The 23,845-nt window shown below is 52.3% G+C and overlaps 1 protein-coding gene and 1 non-coding gene across 13 annotated transcripts in view; both read right to left on the reverse strand.

Moving 5' to 3' along the window:
• TEAD4 (TEA domain transcription factor 4) overlaps positions 1-23,845 on the reverse strand; it is a 65,928-nt gene that overhangs the window by 25,872 nt on the left and 16,211 nt on the right. For 7 of the 12 annotated variants that reach the window (XM_069581516.1, XM_069581509.1, XM_069581514.1 and 4 more), the window contains one exon: positions 10,931-11,185. In XM_069581516.1, coding sequence (XP_069437617.1) covers positions 10,931-10,937 — 7 coding nt within the window. In that variant the 5' untranslated portion in view covers positions 10,938-11,185. Of the gene's footprint in view, positions 1-10,751; positions 10,830-10,930; positions 11,186-23,845 lie in introns of all 12 variants that reach the window. The other 5 variants (XM_069581507.1, XM_069581512.1, XM_069581511.1 and 2 more) reach the window with 1 other exon arrangement.
• TRNAG-GCC (transfer RNA glycine (anticodon GCC)) lies at positions 17,361-17,433 on the reverse strand. The gene has a single exon. It is a non-coding gene; the product is annotated as a tRNA-Gly (tRNA).

Here is a 23,845-nt window from a genome sequence, read left to right on the forward strand (position 1 = left end):
AGACTTTATACAGACATAGGGAACCGCTATAGTTTCTTTTATTTTTGTGATGATAGTAATAATAATGAATGCTTATGGAGCACACAGGAACCTGTACAAATACAGAGAGAAGACAGTATCTGCTCTATATGCGTTCACACTTTTGCCCTCCTGGGGCAGCTGTTCTATCTTCCATTCCAACCACAGGGAGATCGAGGCACAGAGAGGTTTACAGGCTTGTTTACATCACAGGCAAGCCCGTGGTTGAGATCAAATCCAAGCAGTCTGGTTCTCTCTCTTTTTTTTTTCCTTTTTGGCCACGCCATGTCACATGTGAGGTCTTAGTTCCATGACCAGGGATCAAACCTGCATCCACTGCGTTAGGAGGAGGAAGTCCTATTCACTGGACCACACCGCAAAGTCCCTAGAGCCAATCTCTTAACTTCTCTTTAACATAAGAGTGAGAGGACTGACCAGGTGGCCCCAGGGGTCCTATGTAGCCTAAGTGAGAAGAAACTAAGGCCCAGAGAGGGGACGTGATTCATTCAAAGTCACATGGCTTATTACTGACCCAGGGCCATGGAACATCCGTTTTCTAAGGCCACACCCAGGGCTTCGCAATGGCTCCTCCTCCCCATGGATGGTCTGGGAGTTGCCCGAGACCATCCTACTCCACCTTTCTGGACCAGTTCCCCCACCACCACCCAGGCCTCTGCGTGAAGTCCTTAGTAATGGCTCACTGTCCCTTGCCCTGACCCTGCCCAGGTCCTGCAGGGACAGCCAACTATCTAGGCCAAGAGCCCGTCCCCCCACTTTCACTCTCTCCTGGACAGTGGCCCCAGGGATGTGGGAGCCAATGTGCCCGAGGTTATGGGGGTGCCAGGAGGACCCCGGAGCCTGGGCAGCAGCAGAGAGAGCCAGGCAGTGTGCAAAGCTGCTAAGCCACAGTGAAGGCAGCAGAGAAAAGCAACGGCGGAGGGAGTGGAGTGAAGTGAAGTCGCTCAGTCGTGTCCGACTCTTTGCGACCCCATGAACTGTAGCCCACCAGGCTCCTCCGCCCATGGGATTCTCCAGGCAAGAATACTGGATTGGGTTGTCATTTCCTTCTCCAGGGGATCTTCCTGACCCAGGGATCGAACCCAGGTCTCCCGTATGGTAGGCGGACGCTTTAACCTCTGAGCCACCAGGGAAGCCCAACGGCAGAGGGAACCTAATAGGAAATCCAGATGAGTCAGTGGGGAGACAGGAGACCCACACTCTGTCCCAGCTCTGCCCCCAGCTGCAAACCCCCTCCGGGGGCTGAGATCACAGACTGGGGCAGCGGGAGGCCAGCTTGGAACAAGTGGAGGCCAGCTGGGCAGCTGGGCATTGCAGTCTGGCAGTGACCTTGGCCAACCCCAGAGAGAGTCTGGGTGGGGCTGGAAAGGACACCCCACCAGAAGGTGGCCCATGTGTCAGAGAACATGTGCCCAAAGCCCCCACCAGCTCAAACCCATGACCCCACCCTCCATGGGTAAAGACAGCCATAGGGATTGACCCTCAGGCTAAAGGTGGGCCCTCCCAATGCAGCGGCCCACTCCAGTATCCTTGCCTGCAAAATCTCATGGACAGCGGCCGCACCAAGTGACCATCCCCGACTCTGAAGCCCACACCTGGAGTCACACGTGTCCTGCCAGTCACCCCAGGCTCTTCCTCAGTCACACATGAGCCACGCATGAACCTTCAGTTAGTGTTAGTCGCTCAGTCATGCCCGACTCTGCAACCCCATGGACTGCAGTCCACCAGGCTCCTCTGTCCATGAGATTTTCCAGGCAAGGATACTGGAGAGGGTTGCCATTTCCTTCTCCAGGGGATCTTCCCAACCCAGGGATCGAACCCGGGTCTCCTGCACTGCAGGCAGATTCGTTACAACTGAGTTACAAGGGAAGCCCCTCATGAACCTTTATCCCATCTGTAAATCCTGTCTGGGACAGGCCTCTTGTGTGTCTCATCCCCTCCCTGCACCACCTCTACCCCTGGGCCATAAACATGTTCAAAGTTTATGTCCATTAAGAAAGGTCGAAAAGACAGTTGTCTTTGCTAATATTGACAATACAGTCCTGTTAGAACTAGTTTTCTAGTCAAAGCTATGGTTTTTCCACTAGTCATGTATGGATGTGAGAGTTGGACCATAAAGAATGCTAACTGCTGAAGAGTTGATGCTTTTGAACCATGGTGCTAGAGAAGACTCTTGAGAGCCCCTTGGACAACAAGGAGATCAAACCAGTCCATCGTAAAGGAAATCAGTCCTGAGTATGCACTGGAAGGACTGGTACTGAAGCTGAAACTCTGGTTACCTGAGTAACCAGAAAAGATCTGGAAAAGACCCTGAAGCTGGGAAAGACTGAGGATGGGAGAAGGGGATGACAGAGAATGAGATGGTTGGATGGCATTGCCGACTCGATGGACATGAATTTGAGCAAGATCTGGGAGTTGGTGATGGACAAGGAAGCCTGGCATGCTGCAGTCCATGGAGTGGCAAAAGAGTCGGACACGACTGAGCGACTGAATTGAACTGAAAACTAGTTTTCAAAGTTGAAAAGGGCATGAGCTTCCCCTTTGAAGCAAAGGGAGATATTCAGCAGAGTCCTCACAGGGAGGGAGCTCTTTAGAGGGGCTGACATTTCACTCTTGCAGTGGGTGGCTGCGGAGGAGGCCAGCCCCTCCCCTCGCCATGCACATGGCCTGGCCTGGGGGCCGCTCTGGCCAGGGGTCAACTGATGTTATAAACACCTGCAGCTGGAGGAGAAGGCTATTTGTGGAGAAGACACTTTTCAGGCCTGACATCCGAGCTGTCACCACCATTGTCCCTGGAGGGCTCTTGGACTTCTGGTGAAATCCAACCCCATCTTCAAGGCCACCGCCCAGGTGGGCATGCCCACTCTGGCCTCCAAGCCTGGTGCACAGGCTCTGTGGCTCTCTGGGCTCAAGTCATTTGAGCTCCTCCAAGGCAGGGAAGAGGTCCCCCATAAGTGCTGCAGCGCGTTCACTGGGCACCTCTTGGCCCGCAGTGACACCAAAGACTGTGCCGTCTTTCAACAAGAGCGTGAAAAGGTGCTCAACATCACTAACCTTAGGTGAAGGTAAGGTAAGGTGAAGTTGCTCAGTCGTGTCCGACTCTTTGCGACCCCATGGACTGTAGCCTACCAGGCTCCGCCGTCCATGGGATTCTCTAGGCAAAAATACTGGAGTGGGTTGCCATTTCCTTCTCCAGGGGATCTTCCCAACCCAGGGATCGAACCCAGGTCTCCTGCAATGGAGGCAGATGCTTTAACCTCTGAGCCACCAGGGAAGCCCTCGCAAACCTCAGGGAAATGCAAGTGAAACCATGAGATACCACTTCACACCCGCTAGAATGGCTACTGGGGAAAAACGGAAAATAAGTATTGCCAAGATGTGAAGAAATTAAAACACTTGTACGTTCCTGGTAGAATGTAAACTGGTGCAGCCACTGTGGGAGATAATCTGGTAGCTCCTCAAAAAATTAAACAGAATCAGCACACGATTCAGCAATTCCATCTCTAGGTGCACACCACAAATAACTGAAAGCCGGGTCTTAAAGAGCTATCTGTACACCCATGCGTACACTATTCATAATACCCGGAAGGTAGAAATACCCACATATAAATTAATAGCTTAAATGGATCAATAACATGTGGTCCAGCCATACAATGGAATTCAATGGAACTGTTCAGCAATTGAAAAAAAAAAGAACGAAGTTCTGACCCAGGCTGCAACGTGGATGAACCTTGAAGGTACTGTCCTGAGAGAAATAATTGAGGCACAGAAGTGCAAGGACTGCATGATTCCACTACCGTGATGAACCCAAGATGTTGCTGCTATTGTTTAGTCACTAGGTCGTGTCCAGCTCTTTGCAACTCCATAGACAGGCTTCCCTGTCCTCCATTATCTCTTGGAGTTTGCTCAAACTCATGTCCACTGAGTCAGTGATGCCTCCAAACATCTTATCTCTCTGTCACCCCCTTCTCCTCCTGCCCTCAATCTTTCCCAGCATCAGGGTCTTTTCTAATGAGTCGGCTCTTTGCATCAGGCAGCGAAAGCATTGGCGCTTCAGCGTCTGTCCTTCCAATGAATATTCAGGGTCGGTTTCCTTTAAGATTGACTAGTTTGATGTCTCTGCTGTCCAAGGGACTATGAAGAGGCTTTTCCAACACCACAGTTTGAAAGCATCAATTCTTCAGCACTCAGCTTTCTTTATGGTCCAACTCTCACATCCATACCTGACTACTGGAAAAACCATAGCTTTGACTATGCAGATCTTGGTTGGCAAAGTGATAGCTCTGCTTTTTAATACGCTGCCTAGGTTTGTCATAGCTGTTCCCAGAATAGGCAAATTCATAAAGACAGAAAATAGATTAGAGGCCATCAGGGCCCGGGGGGAGGGAGGAAAGGGATTTACTGCTTAATGGGTACAGTTTCTGTTGGGAAGAAGGAAAAAGTTCTGGAGATGTCCGTGAGGATGGTTGCCTGACACTGTATGTGTGCTTAATACCACTGAGCGGCGTACTTAAAAAGGGTCTGGATGGTACATGTTAAGCTCTGTGTATTTTCCCACAATAAAGTATATGACGAGTTGGCTGTTCACATGAGTAATGTGAGTATATGTGTAATGTATGAGCAATAAAATGAAAATACATGAGTAATAAATAAAACCAACCCCCCCAAAGGCAGTATTATTACTCTCCCCATTTCTCAAGTAAGGAAACTGAAGCTGAGAAGAGGTACACAACATGCCCGAGGCCACGCTGGCCCCTGGACAGAGTGGATGTGGGCAGAGGTGCCCATCGTCAAGCCTCCAGAAACAGGAGGCCAAGGACGCAGGCTGGATGAGGGAGACACACAGCACAGGGAGGCGGAGGGTCCAAGGATCACAAGGAAGCGGGCAGAAGTCGACTGAGGCTTCCTGACCTGTGCCGTCCCTGCAGTGACCAGAGCCCCACCCAGGTCCAGCCTATGCTCTGCCTCTTGCAAGCTAGTGATTCACCTCTGATGAGGGCCTCCCAGGTGGCGCTAGTAGTAAAGAACCCACCTGCCAATGCAGGAGACATACGAAACGCAGGTTCATCCTTGTTTGGGTAAGATGCCCTGGAGGAGGGCACGGTCACCCACTCCAGCATTCTTACCTGGAGAATCCCATGGACAGAGGAGCCTGGTGGGCTATGATCCATAGAGTCTCAAAGAGTCAGACACAACTAAAGCAACTTAGCATGCCAAGCATCTCGGATGGGCCCTGATCACAGTGCTTTGCCCAGATCCCCAGGGAAACCCCCAAACCCACACGGCTAGTCTCCACCTCTGGGCCAAGGATCACTCCCTTCGGCCCTCCTCCACCCAGCCAAGCTCCACTTCCTCCCAGAAAGCTCCCAAGGTAAGCCAGCCCCTGGCTGACTCCTCTACCTAACATGAGTGCCATCCATTTTCTTTAAAAAGATGTTCCTCCGGCATCTCCCTCAACCATGAAGCTGGCGAGAACAGAGACCATGGCCCCAGCCTGGCCTCTTCCTGGATAAGAACCACCCGACGGCTAACAGGCCACGAGGCACCCAGGGAGACCTGGGAGAAAGAGGGGTCGGGGGGAGGGCAGACACAGACACTTGGGAGATTCAGAGCAGCATCCAAGAAGGTGAGGGGCCTGGTGGGCAGAGAGGAGGAAGTACAGGAGCAAGACAGCAGCCGGAGGGAGAGTGAGGCCACTGGGGCCAGAGTCACCTCCCACCACCTGCCCACGGGGCCAGAGCCAGGCTGGGCAAGGAGGTCAGAGTGACCAGCAGCGCCAGGGTGAGGGTCACACCACGACGGGGCAAAAACAAAGGCTGCCGTGAGCCGGGGAAGGGGAGCCCCGGCCCAGGAGAGGCTCGGCATAGACAGGTCCCTGCACCCGAGTGTCACCTGCATGTCTGTCTGCCCCTAATCGGCGGTCCTGCTCTCGGTGTGCGTGGGCTGGGCTGGGGGCAGGCCTGAACCCCCATCCTCAGAGACTCCAGGTCTCGGATATTCCTCTGGGCATTTTGTGCTTCCTGCCTGAGAAGCCAGCTGCCTACCTGGAAGCCAGGTTGAGGACTCTGGATGCAGAGTCAGGGGTTAGGGGGGTAGGGGAGGAGCCCTCCAGGGTGCCCAGGGCTCAGATGGGGCAGGGGCACAGAGGGTGGCAAAAAAAATGGGTCCGGGAGCCGAAGAGGGTGGTGAGCAGCCCGAGGTCTGAGTCAGCTTGGCAGCAGGTCCCTCTCCCCCTCCCCCTGGGCCTGGGGCCCATCCCACGCCTAGGCCTGAGCTCAGAGTTATATATACCCCCCAGCTGGGCCACTCACTCGGGCAGAGAGCCCCGTCCACTCCCCGGCGAGGCCCCACCTTGGCTCAGCCCCCGCGCCTGTAAGAGGAGACGGGGAGCTGGGAGAAGCCAGCGTCTGGGCCCCGGGCAGGATGTGTACCCGAGGAGGACAGGTGCTGTGGGGGCTGGGTTGGTCACCAGACTCTGCAGGGATGGGGGGAGGCCCCCCTCCGGTCCCCCTGCCCAGAGCCTGACCCACCTGAGCCGGGGCCAAGCGGGAGCTGAACTGGCTTCAAAGAGCTCACCAGGGCCACTTGGGGTGACAGGGAGTGCTGAGCAAACCCCCCCCCAGCCCCCACTTACTACCTGAGCGACTCAGGGACTCAGCCTCTCTGAGCTTCTCTCTCTGCATCTACAGAGGCTGTAAACCCTCCCTACTCACCCCTCCCCGACAAAGACGGTCACTATGAAGCTCTGGCCTCCTTGGTCCCTCTCCTCTTCCTCCTTCGGGGTGGCCCCCCCACCCTCAGCCCCTCTCTATCTCTGGGCACACGGGAAGGAGGGCCACAAGGGACACCAGCAAGACCCACAGTGAGCCACTGTCTTCATCCAGCTTCCCCCGCCCATCGGCTCCCCTCCTGCCAAAGAGAATTCCACCCCCGGGACTGCTGAAAGTGTGCCTGCCTGCTGAAAGTGTGCCTGCCTTTCCCAAACCCTGCCTCAGTCGCATCGCCAGGGGACTAAGCTCAAGTCTCCCAACCCCGATATCTCTCTACGTGAATAGAGATAGAAATAGCCACCCATAACGACTGTCGGTCTGGTCAAGGCTATGGTTTTTCCAATAGACATGTATGGATGTGAGAGCTGGACCATAAAGAAAGCTGAGAGCCAAAGAATTGATGCTTTTGAACTGTGGTGTTGGAGAAGACTCTTGAAAGTCCGTTGGACTGCAAGGAGATCCAACCAGTCCATCCTAAAGGAAATCAGTCCTGGAAATTCACTGGAAGGACTGATGCTGAAGCTGAAACTCCAATACTTTGGCCACCTGATATGAAGAACTGACTCATTTGAAAAGACCCTGATGCTGGGAAAGGTTGAAGGCAGGAGGAGAAGGGTATGACAGAGGATGAGATGGTTGGATGGCATCACCAACTCAACGGACATGAGTTTGAGCAAGCTCCGGGAGATGGTGATGGACAGGGAGGCCTGGCGTGCTGTGCTTTGGGGTCACAAAGGGTCAGACACGACTGAGTGACTGAACTGAACTAAACGATTGAATAAACTGAAGCATTCACCCAAACGTCTGTCAACTGAGTCAACAGCTGTGCACCACGGGGTCCATCCCTATGACGGAACGTGACCCAGTCTTCCAGAGGAAGGAGGTTCTGACACCCGCTACGTACGACGTGGAGGAACCTCGAGGACACGACGGTCGTTTAAACAAGGCGGACACAGGAAGACAAGCACTGTGTGATCCCACTTACGTGAGGTCCACAGAGGAGTCACAGCCACTGAGACAGAAAGTGGATGGCGGGCACCAGGGGCCGGGGGGTCGGGGGGGCGGTGCAGGTGAGTGTTTAAGGAGGACAGAGTTTCAGTTTGGGAGGATAAGAAAATTCTAGAGACGGATGGTGGGGATGGTCACACAGCCGTGTGAATGTACTTAATTTCACTGAACTGCACACTGAAGAATGGTTAGAACGGTCAATTTGATGTTCCGTATACTTTACCACCATGCACAAAGGAACAGCTGGTCCACAGCGGCCCTCAAACACTGTCCGCTGGCTCTCCACGGTTTGCAATCCCTTGGGGTCTTCCCCACACAGCAGTGACCTCAACTTCCTCCCCACGCTGAGCACCTCTGCCCACCTGTGTTTGCCAGGCCCTCTGTCCCTTGAAAGCAGGAAGAGAAATCCTGCCAGGTTCCCCAGGAACCCATCACAGTCCCACCAGGGACCTGCCAGCTCTCCAGCCACCCACCTGTCCCTCCCTGCACACCCTGCCCTCTTCTCACCCTCACCCCTCATCTCGTGACCAGCAGGCACCCCACTCTTCAACTGAGCAGTGGGAAGCACCCCAGATACTCGAGACCCTTCCTCCCCAACTCCACAGGCAAAGCCTCCATGAAGCAGCCCCATCTGGACGCACGGATGCTCCATGCACAGTGCTGCCTCCTCCACGAAGCCTCTGCAGGGACCAGAGGTAAGAAGCAGCCGCTAGAACAGGGGTCAGGCAGGGCGGCCTAGGGGCTGACACAGGGCTTGAGTAGAGCCACGGCGGAGGGGCCAGTAAGGAGGGATGAGCAGCTTCAACTGCTGACTGAGGAGCAGACCCGGGGTCCAGAAAGGACCTTGCTTCCCCAACAAGCAGGGGAGAAGGAGTCCTTTGTCCTCACAGGTGAGGTGCAGGTGAAGGGTAAAGGAGGCAGGGCTGTGTGGCTCCACAGCACCCCAGGCCAGTGAGTAAGAGGCTTTGGGTTTGGTCACTTGAATTGAGTTGAACAGTGTCCCCCCAACATTCATGTCCCCCCGGAACCCCAGCACGTGACCTCATCAAGAAGCAAGGTCTTGACAGACATAATTAGTTAAGATGAGGGCATACTGAATATAGGGCTTCCCTGGGGGCTCAGTGGTAAAGAATCCACCTGCCAATGCAGGAGACACAGAAGACGCAGGTTTTATCCCTGGGTCAGGAAGATCCCCTGGAGGAGGAGATGGCAACCCATTCCAGTATTCTTGCCTGGGAAATCCCACGGGCAGAGGAGTCTGGTGGGCTACAGGCCATGGGGTCATATAGTCAGACACGACTGGGCTCACATTGGATTAAGGTGGGCCCCTGATGTCTGGTGTCCTGATAAGAGCAGGACACACAGAGACTCGGAGAGGACAACAGGGTCAGAGACGAGAGTGATGTGGCCACAAGCCAAGGGCACCAGGGCCGCCAGCTGCCACCAGAAGCCAGGAGGGAGGCATAGCACACATCCAACCCTACAGACCCCCTTGGGTTCAGACTTCTGGCCTCCTGACCCTCCAGAGGATACATTTCTTTGTCTAAGGCACCCCTTAAATTTGTGGTGATTTCTTACAGAAGGCCTAGGAGATGAGTTGGGTCAGCCCCTAAGGGCCCCTCACAGTTGACGAAGCATCTGTGCTGGGGAAGGGCATCTGGCTTGGAGCCCTCTCATTGAGGGCAGAGGGCGACCCAGGGAGCAGCACCCTGAAGCACCTCCTTTCCTGGGAATCACAGCACGGGGGCTGGAAGGCTTCTGTCAGTCACAGAGACTCCCTTGCCTGCCCAAGACCCATGTCTCAAGCTGGGTGTCCTGGGGGACTTTCCAATGGCTGAGCTGAGCCTCCCAATGGCTGTTACTATTTGCTCTGCTTCCCCAAAGCCTTCCTTCAAGGCTATGGTTTTTCCAGTAGTCATGGATGGATGTGAGAGTTGGACTATAAAAAAAGCTGAACGCCAAAGAATTGATGCTTTTGAACTGTGGTGTTGGAGAAGACTCTTAAGAGTCCATTGGACTGCAAGGAGATCCAACCAGTCAATCCTAAAGGAAATCAGTCCTGAATATTCATTGGAAGGACAGATACTGAAGCTCAAGCTTCAATACTTTGACCACCTGATGCAAAGAGCCAACTCAGTGGAAAAGACCCTGATGCTGGGAAAGACTGAAGGTGGGAGAAGGGGTCGACAGAGGATGAGATGGTTGATAGCATCACTGACTCAATGGGCATGAGTCTGAGCAAACTCCGGGAGTTGGTGATGGACAAGGAGGCCTGGCGTGCTGCAGTCCATGGGGTTGCAAAGAGTTGGACACGACTGAGCAACTGAACTGAACTGAACTTGCTTCCCCATATACCGTATCTTCCACCCAAAAGTCAAGACAGAGCCTGGATGGGAGTGGAATCTGGGGAGAATGGACACATGTATATGTACGGCTGAGCCACTCTGCTGTGCACTGAGACCATCACAACAGTGTTCACCGGCTATACGCCAATCTAACATGAAGAGTCTAAAAAGCAATACACAGTCACAGAAGTCGACACAGCCCCAGGAGAATGGCTCAGCCCACCGGCTGCTGGGCACTGAGCATGTTCCCAATCTTAATGGCTCAGGAAGACCTAGCCTTCCTGATCACTGTCCTCTCTGGGGACACTCCATCTTCCCTGTGTACGGCTACATGTATGCTCACCTCCCCCACCGCCCCCACCGAGCAGGGCTTAGATCTGCCCCACCCCAGCTGGTACACAACAGACTCCTGCCTGGGGGAAGGAGGGAGGGAGAGGATGAGCAAGGACATCTTCCTAACACCCTTCACACATGGGAAGCTGGGAGAAGGTCAAGCATTTGCCTGGGGGGTGGCTGGAGGGATTTTCCCAGCCTGCCCTGGGGGGATGTTCTGCCACTTTCCCAAGTCTTCCCCCACCACCTTCTTACCAACCTCCACATCCGTCCACGGGCATCTCCTCCAAGATCCTTCCATCCCTTAGGAGTCCAGACAGAATAAAGCAGCGTCCACCTGGGAGGAGTCCCAGGAAGTCACACCCCTCCATCACTTGGTGGGAACCTGACTCAACCCTGAACAGGGGTACGGCTGCCCAGACCCAACAGCCTCCTTACCATACATCTTGCCTTCATCCGACAGGATGATCTTGCGCCGACCGCAGGGCGGGTAGATGGCCAGGGCCTCCTGGAAGCTCTGCTCAATGTCAGGGCTCCACACGCCCTCCGCGTCATTGTCGATGGGCTTGTCCAAGGCCTGGCTGCCCCCAGAGACGTTGCTCCCCTCGGGGGAGTTGGGAGAGCCCCACTCGTTGGAGGTAATGGTGCCGGCCTTGCCCTCCAAGGCTCCGCTTGGAGGAGCGCCTGTTGGACCTGTTTGGGCAGAAACCACCAGGGCATCAGTGGACGAATGTGTGGATGTGGGGCAGGACGCCCAAGGAGTGCCACCCCCCAGAACTGGGTGCTCCTCCTTTCTTGCCCATCGCAGCTCAGGAGCTCGAAGAGAAAAGCCAGGGACCCCAGGGAACAGAGTGAGGCAGAAGGTGGGGGGGGCAAGGGCAGGTCATCTTCAGTCCATCACCCTCAGCTTCCCACCCTGTGAGAGCTCAGTGACCAGGCCCTGATTGTGGGTCTAAGGCCCAAGATGGCACTGGGAAGTCAAAAGTGAGGACCAAGTATCAGGATTGTTCTATGTTAAACCACAAAGAGGCAAAAGAATGCAAAATATTGTGCACTGTAACGTAAAGTGGGAACAACAGCTAGGGAAAACAGTATGGACGTCCCTAAAAAATCGGACTACCGTATGGTCCAGCAATTCCACTTCTGCATATACAGCTAAAAGAACTGAAAGCGGTGTCTCAAAGACATGTGGGTACACCGCTGTTCATAGCAGCATTATTCACAATAGCCAAGGGGTAGAAGCAACCGAAGTGTCCATGGATGGATGAATGGATAAGCAGAACACGGTGTCTACATATTATACAGCAGAGATGAACCTTGACACTTTATCCTAAGTGACGTAAGCCAGTCACTAAAGACAAATACGCTGTGATTCCACGTTTATGACGTCTGAGAGCAACCAAAGTCATAGAGACAGACAGTAGAAGGATGGTCACCAGGGGATGGAGCGGGGAGGAGGCGGGGAGTTGCTGGGTACAGAGTTTCTGTTTTGCAAAATGAAAAAGTTTCGGAGATCTGCTGCTGCGCAACAATATGTATATACATTTTTTCCCCTGGTTTTAAGTTTACCTTTTATTTTTAAAAATTTTTTATGGCAGTACCATTGATTTAATGTTGTGTTAGCTTCAGGCGCACAGCAAAGTGTTTCAGTTATACATATATCTCCTTATAAATATACTTTGACATGACTCAACTGTATCCTTCAAAACGGTTAAGATGATTAATTTTATGTGTCTTTTTAACCATAATTAAAATATGAAATTAAAAGAAACATACAAAATAAAATACAGGTCACCATTCTCCTACTTCATCCCAGCTCAGGCTGTTTTTAGAGGAAGCGTCTAACCCTGGCAGATTCTCGGGTGTTAGGGCTTCCCTGCTAACAGTCAGTAAAGAATCCGCCTGCACTGCAGGAGACCCGGGTTCAATCCCTGGGTCAAGAAGATCCCCTGGAGAAGGAAATGGCAACCTACTCCAGTGTTCTTGCCTGGGAAATCCCATAGACAGAGGACCCTGGCGGGTTACAGTCCATGGGGTCACAAGGAGTCACACATGACTAAACGTGAACAACAGCAGCACATGCTAATAATCTTCAGGCAGTTTTTGGATTATAAAAACCAGGTGGACACCAGCTACCTCCCAAAGCCCTCTGGAGCCCCCAGCATCCCATCTCTCTCAGCCACCAAGCACCTCTGCAAAGGAGGACCCCCTCCCCATCGCACGTCAGCCCCTCCCTTCTTCCTCATTAGCCATCAGGAACAGTGTCAGGAGTCAGAACACCTGAGTTCCCACCCACTACCATCCAAGACTCTCTGAGATAAGACCTCCCCAAGCATTCCTCCTCCCTGTCTCTCTCTTCCCCAGGCTTGTTAGAGGCACCACTGTTCACAGAAAGATGGGCATGAGGGTTAGCACGGTCAAGGTCACAGTGGAGGAAAAGGAGGAGCTGAGTCGGGGGCAGCGCCTCCTGGGAGGGGTGGAAGGTCTAAGGAGCTTGGCCTGGCTGCTGGCACGGACATGTAGTTGGAAGGAGGGTAGAACCACTGAAATTCAAGGCAGGAACCCCCGCGGAAACCTAACCCAATCCCCTCAGCTTGAGGATAAGCACCCTGAGACCAGGGAGGCCTAGGGACACGCCAGAGGTCACGGAGCCAATCACTAGTGCAGCTGAGTCTCAATCTCTGCCCCTAGGGTCCCAGGTTTTTCAGCATAACAAACTTACATCAACCTCCTCTCTGTGGCTGTTAAAATAAGTTTTCCTACAGCCACTATGGAGAACAGTATGGACGGTCCTTAAAAAACGAAAACTAGACCTACCATTTGACCCAGTGATCCCACTCCTGGGCATCTACCCAGAGAAAACCATAATTCAAAAAGATACATGCATCCCAGTGTTCACTGCAGCACTATTTACAATAATCAGGACAGGCAAGCCACCTAAGCGTCCGTCAGCAGAGGAATGGATAAAGATGTGGTGCATACATGCAACAGAGTATTACTCAGCTATAAAAAGGAATGAAATTGCGTCATTTGCAGAGATGTGGTTGGACCTAGAGACTCTCACACAGAGTGAAGTCAGTCAGAAAGGGAAAACCAAATATCATATATTAACACATATATGGGGAATCTCGAAAAATGGTACAGATGATCTGATCTGCAAATCAGAAATAGGGACACATACACAGAGAACAAACATCTGGGACGCCAAGGGGAAAAGGGGGTATATGGGATGAACTGGGAGATTGGGATTGACATGTATTGATAATATATATAAAATAGATAGCTAACAAGAACGTACTGTATAGCACAGGGAACTCGGTGCCCTGCGGTGACTTAAATGAGAAGGAAATCCAAAATAGAGGGGATATATGTATCTGCATGGTTGACTCACTTTGCTGTGCAGCAGAACCTGACACAGGGTTATAAAGCAACTATACTCCAAATTTAAAAAAAAGTTTTCTTCAATAGTCTGAGGGTGTCACAATAATACTGGAATGGGTTGCCATTTCCTCCTCCAGGGGATCTTCCTGACCAGGGATGGAACTCACATTTCCTACATCTATCTCCTGCATGGGCAGGCGGATTCTTTACCCCTGAGCCATCAGGGAAGCCCAGTAATGAAGCCGCTGAGTTTTAGTGGCCACACCTATGCGACCTTACACCAGAAGCATGCAGGGTGGCTGTAACTCAGTCCTCAGAGAAAAGGTAGACTGTTCATAAAATACGACATGGAAGATGGTCTGTCTTGGTCTAAGCCCTAGGTATAAAAAAGAATCGTCTTTCCTCAGAATTTGCAGCCAACGTTCTGCCCTTAAGTGGATTTGAGATCTGAACTTCATATTACAGGAAGCCCCAGTCAATTCACAAAAATAAACAGTGACCCCAGGCTAATAATCTCTAAGTAGACAATCTTAACTCAGACTGCTGAGACCCAAAGCCTTGCTAAAGAATCTCAAAATCCAAAATGACAAATATAAGAGGAAACGATCTCAGAGCTTCTGAGTATGGTGACCATATGAATAGGCGGGGAGAGGGGCTGCCCACAGAAAGGGCGTGGAAGCTTGCTTCCTTCCCCAAGCCACGTCAGATGCATACCTGGCATCTGCTGTTCCTGAGTTACATCCTTTTATAGCAAAGTGGTAGGCTGGTAAGTGAAATGTTTCTCTGAGTTCTGAGAACCACTCTAGCAAGTGAGTTGAACCCAAGGAGGTGGGGGTCTCTGGAACTTCCAATGTACCTATGCGTGCCTGCTCAGTTGCTTCAGTCGTGTCCGACTCTTTGTGACCCCGTGGACTGTAGCCCACTAGGCTCCTCTGTCTGTGGAACTCTCCAGGCAAGAATACTGAAGTGGGTTGCCAAGCCCTGCTCTGGGGGATCTTCCCAACCCAGGGATCGAGCCCGTGTTTCCCATGCACTGCAGGTGGATTCTTTACCACTGAGCCACCAGGGAAGCGCCCCAGTCTGTCTGTAGCTGATGATAACCCGAACTTGCAGGGTGAGGGCCGTCTTGCGGGCCTGAGGCTTTAGCCTGTAGGAGCCCGTGCTACTTCCAGATAGATAATGTTAGAACTGAGTTGAATTGTAGGGTAAACACTTGCTGGCTGGTGACGGGAAAAACACCTAGTCACAGATTGGACTTGGTGACCAGAACTTTTAATGATTAAACACTAAAAGTATTACACTTCAAGTCAGAAGTAAGATAAAGAATGCTCACTTTCAACACTGAACACTCAACACTGTAACATAAGTCCTAGACGGTACAGTAGAATAGAAGAGCTCCGCAGATCGGAAAGGAAGACGTAAAACTGTCCTTGTGCTTAGGAATCGTGATAGAAGACTGAAAAGAAACAAACCATAAAAAGAGCTTCTGAGTTCAACAACACCAACATAACAAAATCAATTCCATTTTTATGCCAGAAATAAGAAATTTGATAACGCAGTTTCTTAAAATATCCTGTTTAGATACAAAGTCATAATTTATCGAGTAGTGATAAATCCAACAAAGGATGAGATCTTTACAGAGAAAATGGTAACTGCTTTAAAAGATATCATTTCTGCATGAGACAGGGTGCTCAGGACCAGTGCATTGGGATGACCCTGAGGGATGGGATGGGGAGGGAGGTGGAAGAGGCGTTCAGGATGGGGAACACATGTACACCCAAGGCCGATTAATGTCTTTGTATGGCAAAAACTACTACAATACTGTAATTAGCTTCCAATAAAAAAAATTAATTAAAAAAAAAAAGACATAATTTCTAAATAAATGGAGAAGAAACTGTGTGTTCGTGGAAAATAGTATCGCCAAGAGGTTGAATCTCTCTGGATAAATCATAAATTCAGTGAAAGTATGACTAAAATCCCACAAGGTTTTCCACAAACTTGAGTTGATTTTCAAGACACATGGAAGCCCAAGACAGTTCTCGAGTCACCTAACCCACTGCCTTCACCTTGGATTAGACCTTCCCATCCAAACCCAAGTCTTCCCTGGGTTCTGGCTGCAGAATGACCACCCCCCAATCAACAGACATCTCCGAAGCTCTTCCCTCTCAACGCGTCCAGAGTCACAAGGCTCGAGATTGAATCCCGCTCCTCCTCTGTCTCTCGGGAGAGGACATCACCATCTGCCCAGAGGCCAGCAGCCAAGGAATGTGCTTTGACTACCCTCTCATCTCCCATCAGCAGTTAGTGACCACATCCTGGCTTTCTCTCCCGGAGCCCTACCCCAAAGCTCCAGCTTCGCCAGTGCTCACCTGGACGACCAGGCCAGTCCAATCCGGACTCCATCATCTTCACTGCAGCTTCTACAGAACACATCTGATCATGTGACTCCTTCACTTAAACTCTTTCCCAGGCTCTTAGGTAATGAGATTTTACAAGGCCCTTCATCCGCTGATTCCAGCTCTCCAGCCATACCTTCTGTCCGTCCACACCATCCTCCCTCTTCTTTGCACCCACCCCAAGCCCCAAATGACACCCCAATATGCCAAGCTCCCCCCCTGCACAGGGGCCGAGCTGCCTGTGACCTTCCTTCCCACCCCCTACTTTTCATCCGGCCAATTCTCACCCATCCTTAAGGTCCAGCCAAAATCTTCCTTCATTTTTCATTTTTGTCACTGAAGTATCCTTGATTTACAATGCTGTGTCAGTGTCAGGGGTATGGCGACGGTTGCACGCAAACTCACTTCCCCTGGGAGGATGGTCCCAGCCCAGTCTCTGTGCTCTGGGCACCCTCAGCCCCGGCTCCCAGGTGTGACTGCCGCCCCCCCCAACACACCGCAGCCCCCCAGAGGGCAGGGCTCGTCGTCTTTCTCTACTAAATCTTCCGCACGCTGCACACACTGGGGCACAGAAGGACGAGCACATGAACGGCTATTTGGTGCGTGTTGTGGATTAATGATTTCTCTGTAGGAAGGACACAGGATTCTGTTTAGTGTCAGGAAACACAAGAAAATCTCAGCAACCTCTGGGCCTGGGCACACCCAAGGGAGGGCTTGAGTATGTATGCAAATCCCTTTGGGGTTTATCCTGGAGGCTGAAAAATCAAAGGATGATGCCTGGGAATCAAGAGAGTCCCAGGATCTGGCTCCTGTCCTACAAGCCGCTACGACCATGGACAAGTCCCTGTGTTTCCCTGGACCTCAGCCAGCTCACCTGTGAACTGTGCAGGCAGCTCCTCCCTGCCCCAGCAGAGCTTGTGGCTCTCGACCTGACCCACAGTCTCCAAAGGAAAGAGAAAGTGTCAGTCACTCAGTCATGTCCAACTCTTTGCGACCCCATGGACTGTTGCCCGCCAGGCTCCTCTAGAGGTTCGTGGGATTTTCCAGGCAAGAATATTGGAGTGGTTTGCCATTTCCTTCTTCAGGGGATCTTCCCAAGCCAGGGATCGAACCTGGGTCTCCTGCATGGCAGGCAGATTCTTTTACCAACTGAACCACCAGGGAAGTCCAGTCTCATTATCAGAAAGATTTCAATAAAAGCTGTAAGTTCCCAGTTCTTTGGAAACGTTCTGAGTAACCAGCATCACTAGTCCCTAGGAGGGAGCCAGAGTTTGCTTTGGGTGGGGGCAGAACCAGAGGCCTCCGGGGCAGGCCCTTGGGCCAAGTCAGGGATTATTTTTGTTCCTCTGCTGGTGGCACCTGGCCCAGGCTTAACGAGGCCATCTGTCCCCTCCAGCTCCTCCTGGCAGGCCCCCGAGGGTCTCTGGGGAGCACTGGGGGAGGGGCAAGGGGACCCTTCTCCCAGATGCTGCTGGCTCACCCCACTCCACACCCTTCGAGCCGCAGGCAGAGGCTGTGTGGGAGCTCTGTCACGGCCGTGGCCTGAGACAGAGGGAGAGGCCAGGCAGCCGGCCTCGTGGGCCAGGAACAGCAGGCCACACAGGGCTGGGAGCAGCTCCATTTTGGTAACGGATCCCAGGTCCAGGACCTCAGGTGACCCGCTGCCCTGCTCTCCCCAGGGCAGACCCAGTGCAGGGCCTCGGCAGACCTGCCTTGTGGGGCAGCCTCCCAGGCCTACCTCCCAGCTCGGGGAAGGAAGGACCTTGGGACCACAGTCCTTGTTCTGCCAGAGCCACATGGGACATCAGGGAAGTTGGAGCACCCTCCTGTCATCTCCCAACTTTCTGGCCTCCAGGGCACTTGCTGTGTTTAGTGTTAACCCCAGGAGAAAACCTAGGCATAGCCAGGAGACACGACGCCTTAGATATTCACATTATTAACTAGCCAGTTTAATTATTACTGGGACTTCCCAGGTGGCTCAGTGGTAAAGAACCTGTCTGCCAAGCGGGAGACATTGGTTGGATCCCTGGATCAGAAAGATACCCTGGAGAAGGGAATGGCAACCCACTCTAGTATTCTTGCCTGGAGAATCCAATGGACAGAGGAGGCTGGTGGGCTACAGTCCATGGGGTTGCAAAGAGAGTCAGACACAACTGAGCGACTGACGAACAACAGCCGTCCTGCCCCTAGATTGGAAGTGATGGAGATGGAAACTCAGGAAGTTCATAGGACTTGCCTGGTATCACCCAGAAAGTTAAGGAGAGACCATTAGGACAGGGCTCCTTCCCAGTCACGAGGATAGGAGCTCTGGGATCCAGGCTAAAGGTTGCAGCCACACAGGACTCTCGGGAGGGGGTCTGACATCCTTCCCACCGATGTCTCAGCTCTCACGCTGCTGCTCCTCTCCTGGGGGCCTCTAGAAGAACCACCTCCTGCATCCCAGTGACTCCTAACTGAAAAGCTGGGAGGAGAAGAAAAAGTGGGGTTTCCTTCCAGAAATCACTCCCAATCTTCCCGATACAGGAGGCCAGGTGTAAAGATATAGGAGATGGGGGAGTTGTTCCTATTGCTGTACAGTCGCTCAGTCATGTCGGACTCTTTGCAACCCCATGGACTGCAGCACAAAAGGCTTCCCTATCCATCACCAACTCCCAGAACTTGCTCAAATTCATGTCCATTGAGTCACTACTCCTTCCAACCATCTCATCCTCTGCCGCCCTCTTCTCCTCCTGCCCTCAATCTTTCCCAGCATCAGAGTCTTTTCCAATGAGTAGGTTCTTTGCATCAGGTGACCAAAGTATTGGAGCTTCAGTTTCAGCATCAGTCCTTCCAATGACTATTCAGGGTTGATTTCCTTTAGGATTGATTGCGGTTGACTACAGTAATCTGGGGTGGGGAAGCGGGTCCTGTCCGCCTCAACCCCAAACAGGGATCCTTCTTCAGGCTGAAGGACTTGTCTGCGCGACCCGGTTATCAGAGCGTTCATATGTGCTAAGTCGCTTCACTAGTGTCCGGCTCTTTGTGACCCTGTGGACTCTAGCCCTCCAGGCTGCTCTATCCGTGGGATTCCCCAGGCAAGAATACTGGAGTGGGTTGCTATGCCCTCCTGCAGGGGGTCTTCCTGACCCAGGGATCGAACCTGCGTCTCTTACGTCTTCTGCATTGGCAGGCAAGTTCTTTACCACCAGCACCACCTGGGAATTCCGGTTATCAGGTCAGGTGGGGTCAAGTCTCTGAACCCCAGGTGCTTTGCCCGACCTGACTCAGTTGTTACAGAACCCACAGAACATCACGTTGGATGGAACGCGAATGTTTTCCATCCAACAGACATCAGAGCTGGGACGAAAATGGCTCTCCCATCGTTACCATGGCTACTGCCACCAGCCTAGGCTCTGGAGATTGGACCCAAGGGTACGAGGACCACAAAGTCTCGCACACACTGAAGCAGGTGGAGACCTCCGGTGGGCTGGGCTGGGGCCGAGGGGTAGTCATCTCGGAGGCTTTGCTGCTCTGACCTCATTCCTGAAACTAGATCTGGAGGGAAATTCAGGACCAGTGGGCTCCAGCCTTCCTCCAGCCCCACCCACTCTTTCCTCCAGCTCCTGGTCTCCTCACTGTCTCCAAATTCACACATATCACTTTCCAGAGGCCAGGGCTCTGTACTTAATTCTGGACACCAGTCCATCTACAAATATCTACTGAGGGTGGAGAGAATGGGAGAGGTCAGTAAAAGGGCGCAAAACAGTTAACCTCTAAGAATAAGGCCTGAGGTCTAATGTCTCACGGTGACTGCAGCTGCTAGCCCCGGATTGTACAACTGAAATCTGCTAAGAGAGTAGCACGTAAATCTTCTCACACACAAGAGAAAACTATGTGAGCTGAGAGATGTGTTAACTAACCAGATGGAGGGGACCCTTTCATAGTGTACACGTACATTAAATCACCAGATGTGTGCTTGAAGTCTCTTACATTTCCAGATGTCAATTATGTCTCAAAACAGTTGAAACTGGGGCTTCCCTGGTGATTCAGATGGTAATGAACCCACTTGCAATGCAGGTGGTGTAGGTTCAATCCCTGGGGTTGGGAGGATCCCCTGGAGAAGGGAATGGCTGCTCACTCCAGTATTCTTGCCTGGAGAATCCCGTGGACAGAGGAGCCTGGCAGGTTACAGTCCATGGGGTCAAAAAGAGCTGGACACGGCTGAGCAACTAAGGACCCACACAAAGTTGAAATTACCTACTGGATGCCAGGCTTGAGGTCCAAGATTACTAGGACATGGTCCTGCCCTCTACTTCCTTCAATCTATGGGTCCAGGGGTCCCTGTGATGTGACGGTGCAAGTACAGTCATCCTTTATTATTCATAGATTCCATGTTTGCAGACTTGCCCATTCACTAGAATTGAGCTGAGGTCCAGCGAGGCTGCCCTGCCTTCCAGTTTCAGCTCAGACCCCAAACAAGCATCTTTTCCTCCGTCTATTTAGTGCCACAACTTTGACACTTCTATCTTTTTTGCTGTTGATCTCACTGTTTAAAATAGCACCCAAGTGAAGCACTGGGGGGCTGACTGGTGACCCCAAGGGCAAGAAGGTCGTGACACGCCTTACAGAGAAAATCTGTGCATTAGATAAACCCTGTCCAGGCATGAGCGATGGCGCAGCTGGCCGTGAGTTCAATGTTAATGAATCAACAATCTGTAATAAATTATGTGTCTCTGGACAGAAATACAGATAAAACAAGGTTACGAATTAAACAGATGACAAAAATGTTGCAACCAGGGACTCACAGGACCCTAACCTGTGTCTGCCCTTGGAACTCTGGCTCTGTACCTGCTAATTCATGTTCCCAGTGACTCTATGGAAGTCAGGAATGACAAGAATCCAGTGTACCTGGGAGAGTAACAAGGTAAGCCATTACAGGTAAACATCTCAGGCAGAGGGAGGATTCTAACAGGCGCCAAATCAAGGCCCTGGGAAAACCAAAGTTGGTGGCGAAAAATGTGCCCAAAGTCCCCAAGACAGCCAAAAGGTGGAGACAACCCAAATGTCCATCATGAGCTGAAGGGATAAACAGAAGGTCATCTATCCATATTATTCAGCTTTAAAAAGGAATTTTTAAAAAAAAAAGATGGGGGGCAGGAGGAAGGAAGATGGTGTTGCAGTCGATAGGACTTGGCACTTTGACTGCTGGGGTCCAGTTTCAATCGCTGGTCAGGGAACTAAGAGTCCACAAGCCAAACAACATGGCCAAAAAAAATTTTTTTAATAAAAAAATAATAAAAAGGAATGCAATTCTGACACATGCTACTTGAGGACATTATGCTAAGTGAAATGTCAGACACAAAATCACTAATATTCTGTGATTCCACTTACATGAAACACCTGAAACAGGCAAATCCGTGCAGACAGAAAGGAGAAGACAGGTTATGAGGGGCTGGGGGTTGGGGGAAGTTATGAGTTAAAGGGGACAGAGTTTCTGTTTGGAATGCTGAAAAAGTTCTGAAGACGGAGGCTGATGGTAACACAAGATAACGCTACTGAACTTAACAATGGTTAGAATGGTACATCTCAAGCTGTGCGCATTCTACCACCCTTCTTAAAAATAAGCAATGGCCACCCACTCCAGTATTCTTGCCTGGAGAATCCTCTGGACAGAGGAGCCTGGCGGGCTATAGTCCATGGGGTTGCAAAGAGTCAAACACGACTTGGTGACTAAACACCACCACCAGGAGATAGAAGGGAAAAAAGATGCAGATGGAAACGGGAGATAAAGGGTCACTCCAGAAGTCCAGGGCCCACCATACAGGAGAGAAAGGAAGCTGCCTGCTCATAACCAGGAATGAAGAGAAAAGGCAGGCACTCCCCAAGGATGGGAGAAGGAACAGGGACAGGCCAGGCAGGGCAGTCCGTTGGACAGAAGTGACCACTGTGTGACTCAGAAGGCTAGCCAGGGCTCGAAGGATGCCAGCAAAGGGCCTTTTGCAAAAAACCACACAGAACCAGAGGCCATGATACCCAAACGTCCCCACAGTCCCTTTGCACTGGGCAGTACCCCTTCCTCCCTGAACACACACAGCTCTGAAGAAGCTGAGCATGAGGCCATGTGGTCCATCGTGAAGTTCAGAGTCTCAGGACCTGGGTTAAGGTCTGCCTCTGAGCAGCTCTGCAATCACCTCCTGAAGCTCCTGCATCCTCACCTCGAAAACCAAACCAGACATCCACCCCTTGCAGAGCGGCGACAGGGACCGCATGGGATAAACAGCAAAGCCCTGGAGGGTAGCAGGGTGCCCCTCCCTCTCCTTTCAGTGGGGATGTCGACTGCATTCCACTTCTTGACAGGACAGGATGGGGAGAGGGTGGAAGGGAAGAAGGCAAAAGACGAGCAGACACAGACCTTCCAGTGTGAACACAAGCTGGAACCAAAGTCACGGAGAGCCAGGCTTGGCCAGGAGGGCTGCGCTGCGGAGCCCAGGGTCAGAGGCCTGGCTGGGCCGCACACTGGCCAAGGGATACCGATTTGGCAAGCCATGACTCTCTGGGGCTACATCCTTGCAGATATACAGCAGAGGCAGTAACGATCGTGAGGACCAGGAAAACTCCTATCTACAGGCATGGCACCTGGCTGGCTCCCAGAGGAATGATGGATGGATGACGGAGGGGGCAAGGACAGTGAGGAGCATCGCCCCTGGACAGTGGGAGGTGAGGAGCAGGAGGGGTGAGGGGCACGGAGAGAGGTAACTGGAGCAGACGGAAGCAGGCTAGAGGGAGGAGTCAGCAGGGAGGGACAGAGAGGCTCAGAGAAGAAAAGAAAGAGGGGAGATAAGATCCCTGAGCAGACACAGGCTAGAGGCCCATCCCCAGATGCCCCACCCACCCCAGGGGCAGCAGTGTCAACCAGGGCGAGGCACCAGCACACCACCCCCTCAGCTCTGACCCTAGCCCTCCTCCCAAATGGCCAGGCCGTGGGTGTATATGGACCAAGCCCTAAGGCATCCAGGAAATGGGTGCCCAAGGCCCTCCACCCCCACCCCACCCTGGAGGCCTGCTTTGGGGCCCCCAGGGGGCCTTGATGAAGCAGTTCTGAAGTCCCTCTGATCTCAGAAGGAAAACAAACTGGTTCTGCATTCAGACCTGGGGCCATGTCCCCTCCCTGGACCTCAGAATGTCCCCACAGACAAAGAAAAAAGCTGGGGAAAGTGGAATATTGCTCATGATGAAAAAGAAACAAGCTGTCAAATCAGGAAGAACATGGAGGAAGCCTAAAGGCATATTCCCATGGGAGGCCCACCTGATGCCATCGAGAAAGGCTACGGATGCAGGACCACGCCTACAGGACATCCAGAGAGGGCGCCACTGTGGGGACACGCGAAGCTCCACCGAGGGATGAGCGAGGGGGCACCGGCGTTCTTGGGCACAGAAGCTAGCCCATCCGATGCAGCAATGGTGCAAGTCGCTTCAGTCGTGTTTCTTTGCAACCCTATGGACTGCAGCCCGCCAGGCTCCTCCGTTCATGGGATTCTCCAGGCAAGAATACTGGAGTGGGTTGCCATGCCCTCCACCAGGGGATCTTCCCGACCCA

The sequence above is a fragment of the Ovis canadensis genome, chromosome 3 (assembly GCF_042477335.2).
Source record: "Ovis canadensis isolate MfBH-ARS-UI-01 breed Bighorn chromosome 3, ARS-UI_OviCan_v2, whole genome shotgun sequence".
Lineage (NCBI taxonomy): Eukaryota > Metazoa > Chordata > Mammalia > Artiodactyla > Bovidae > Ovis > Ovis canadensis.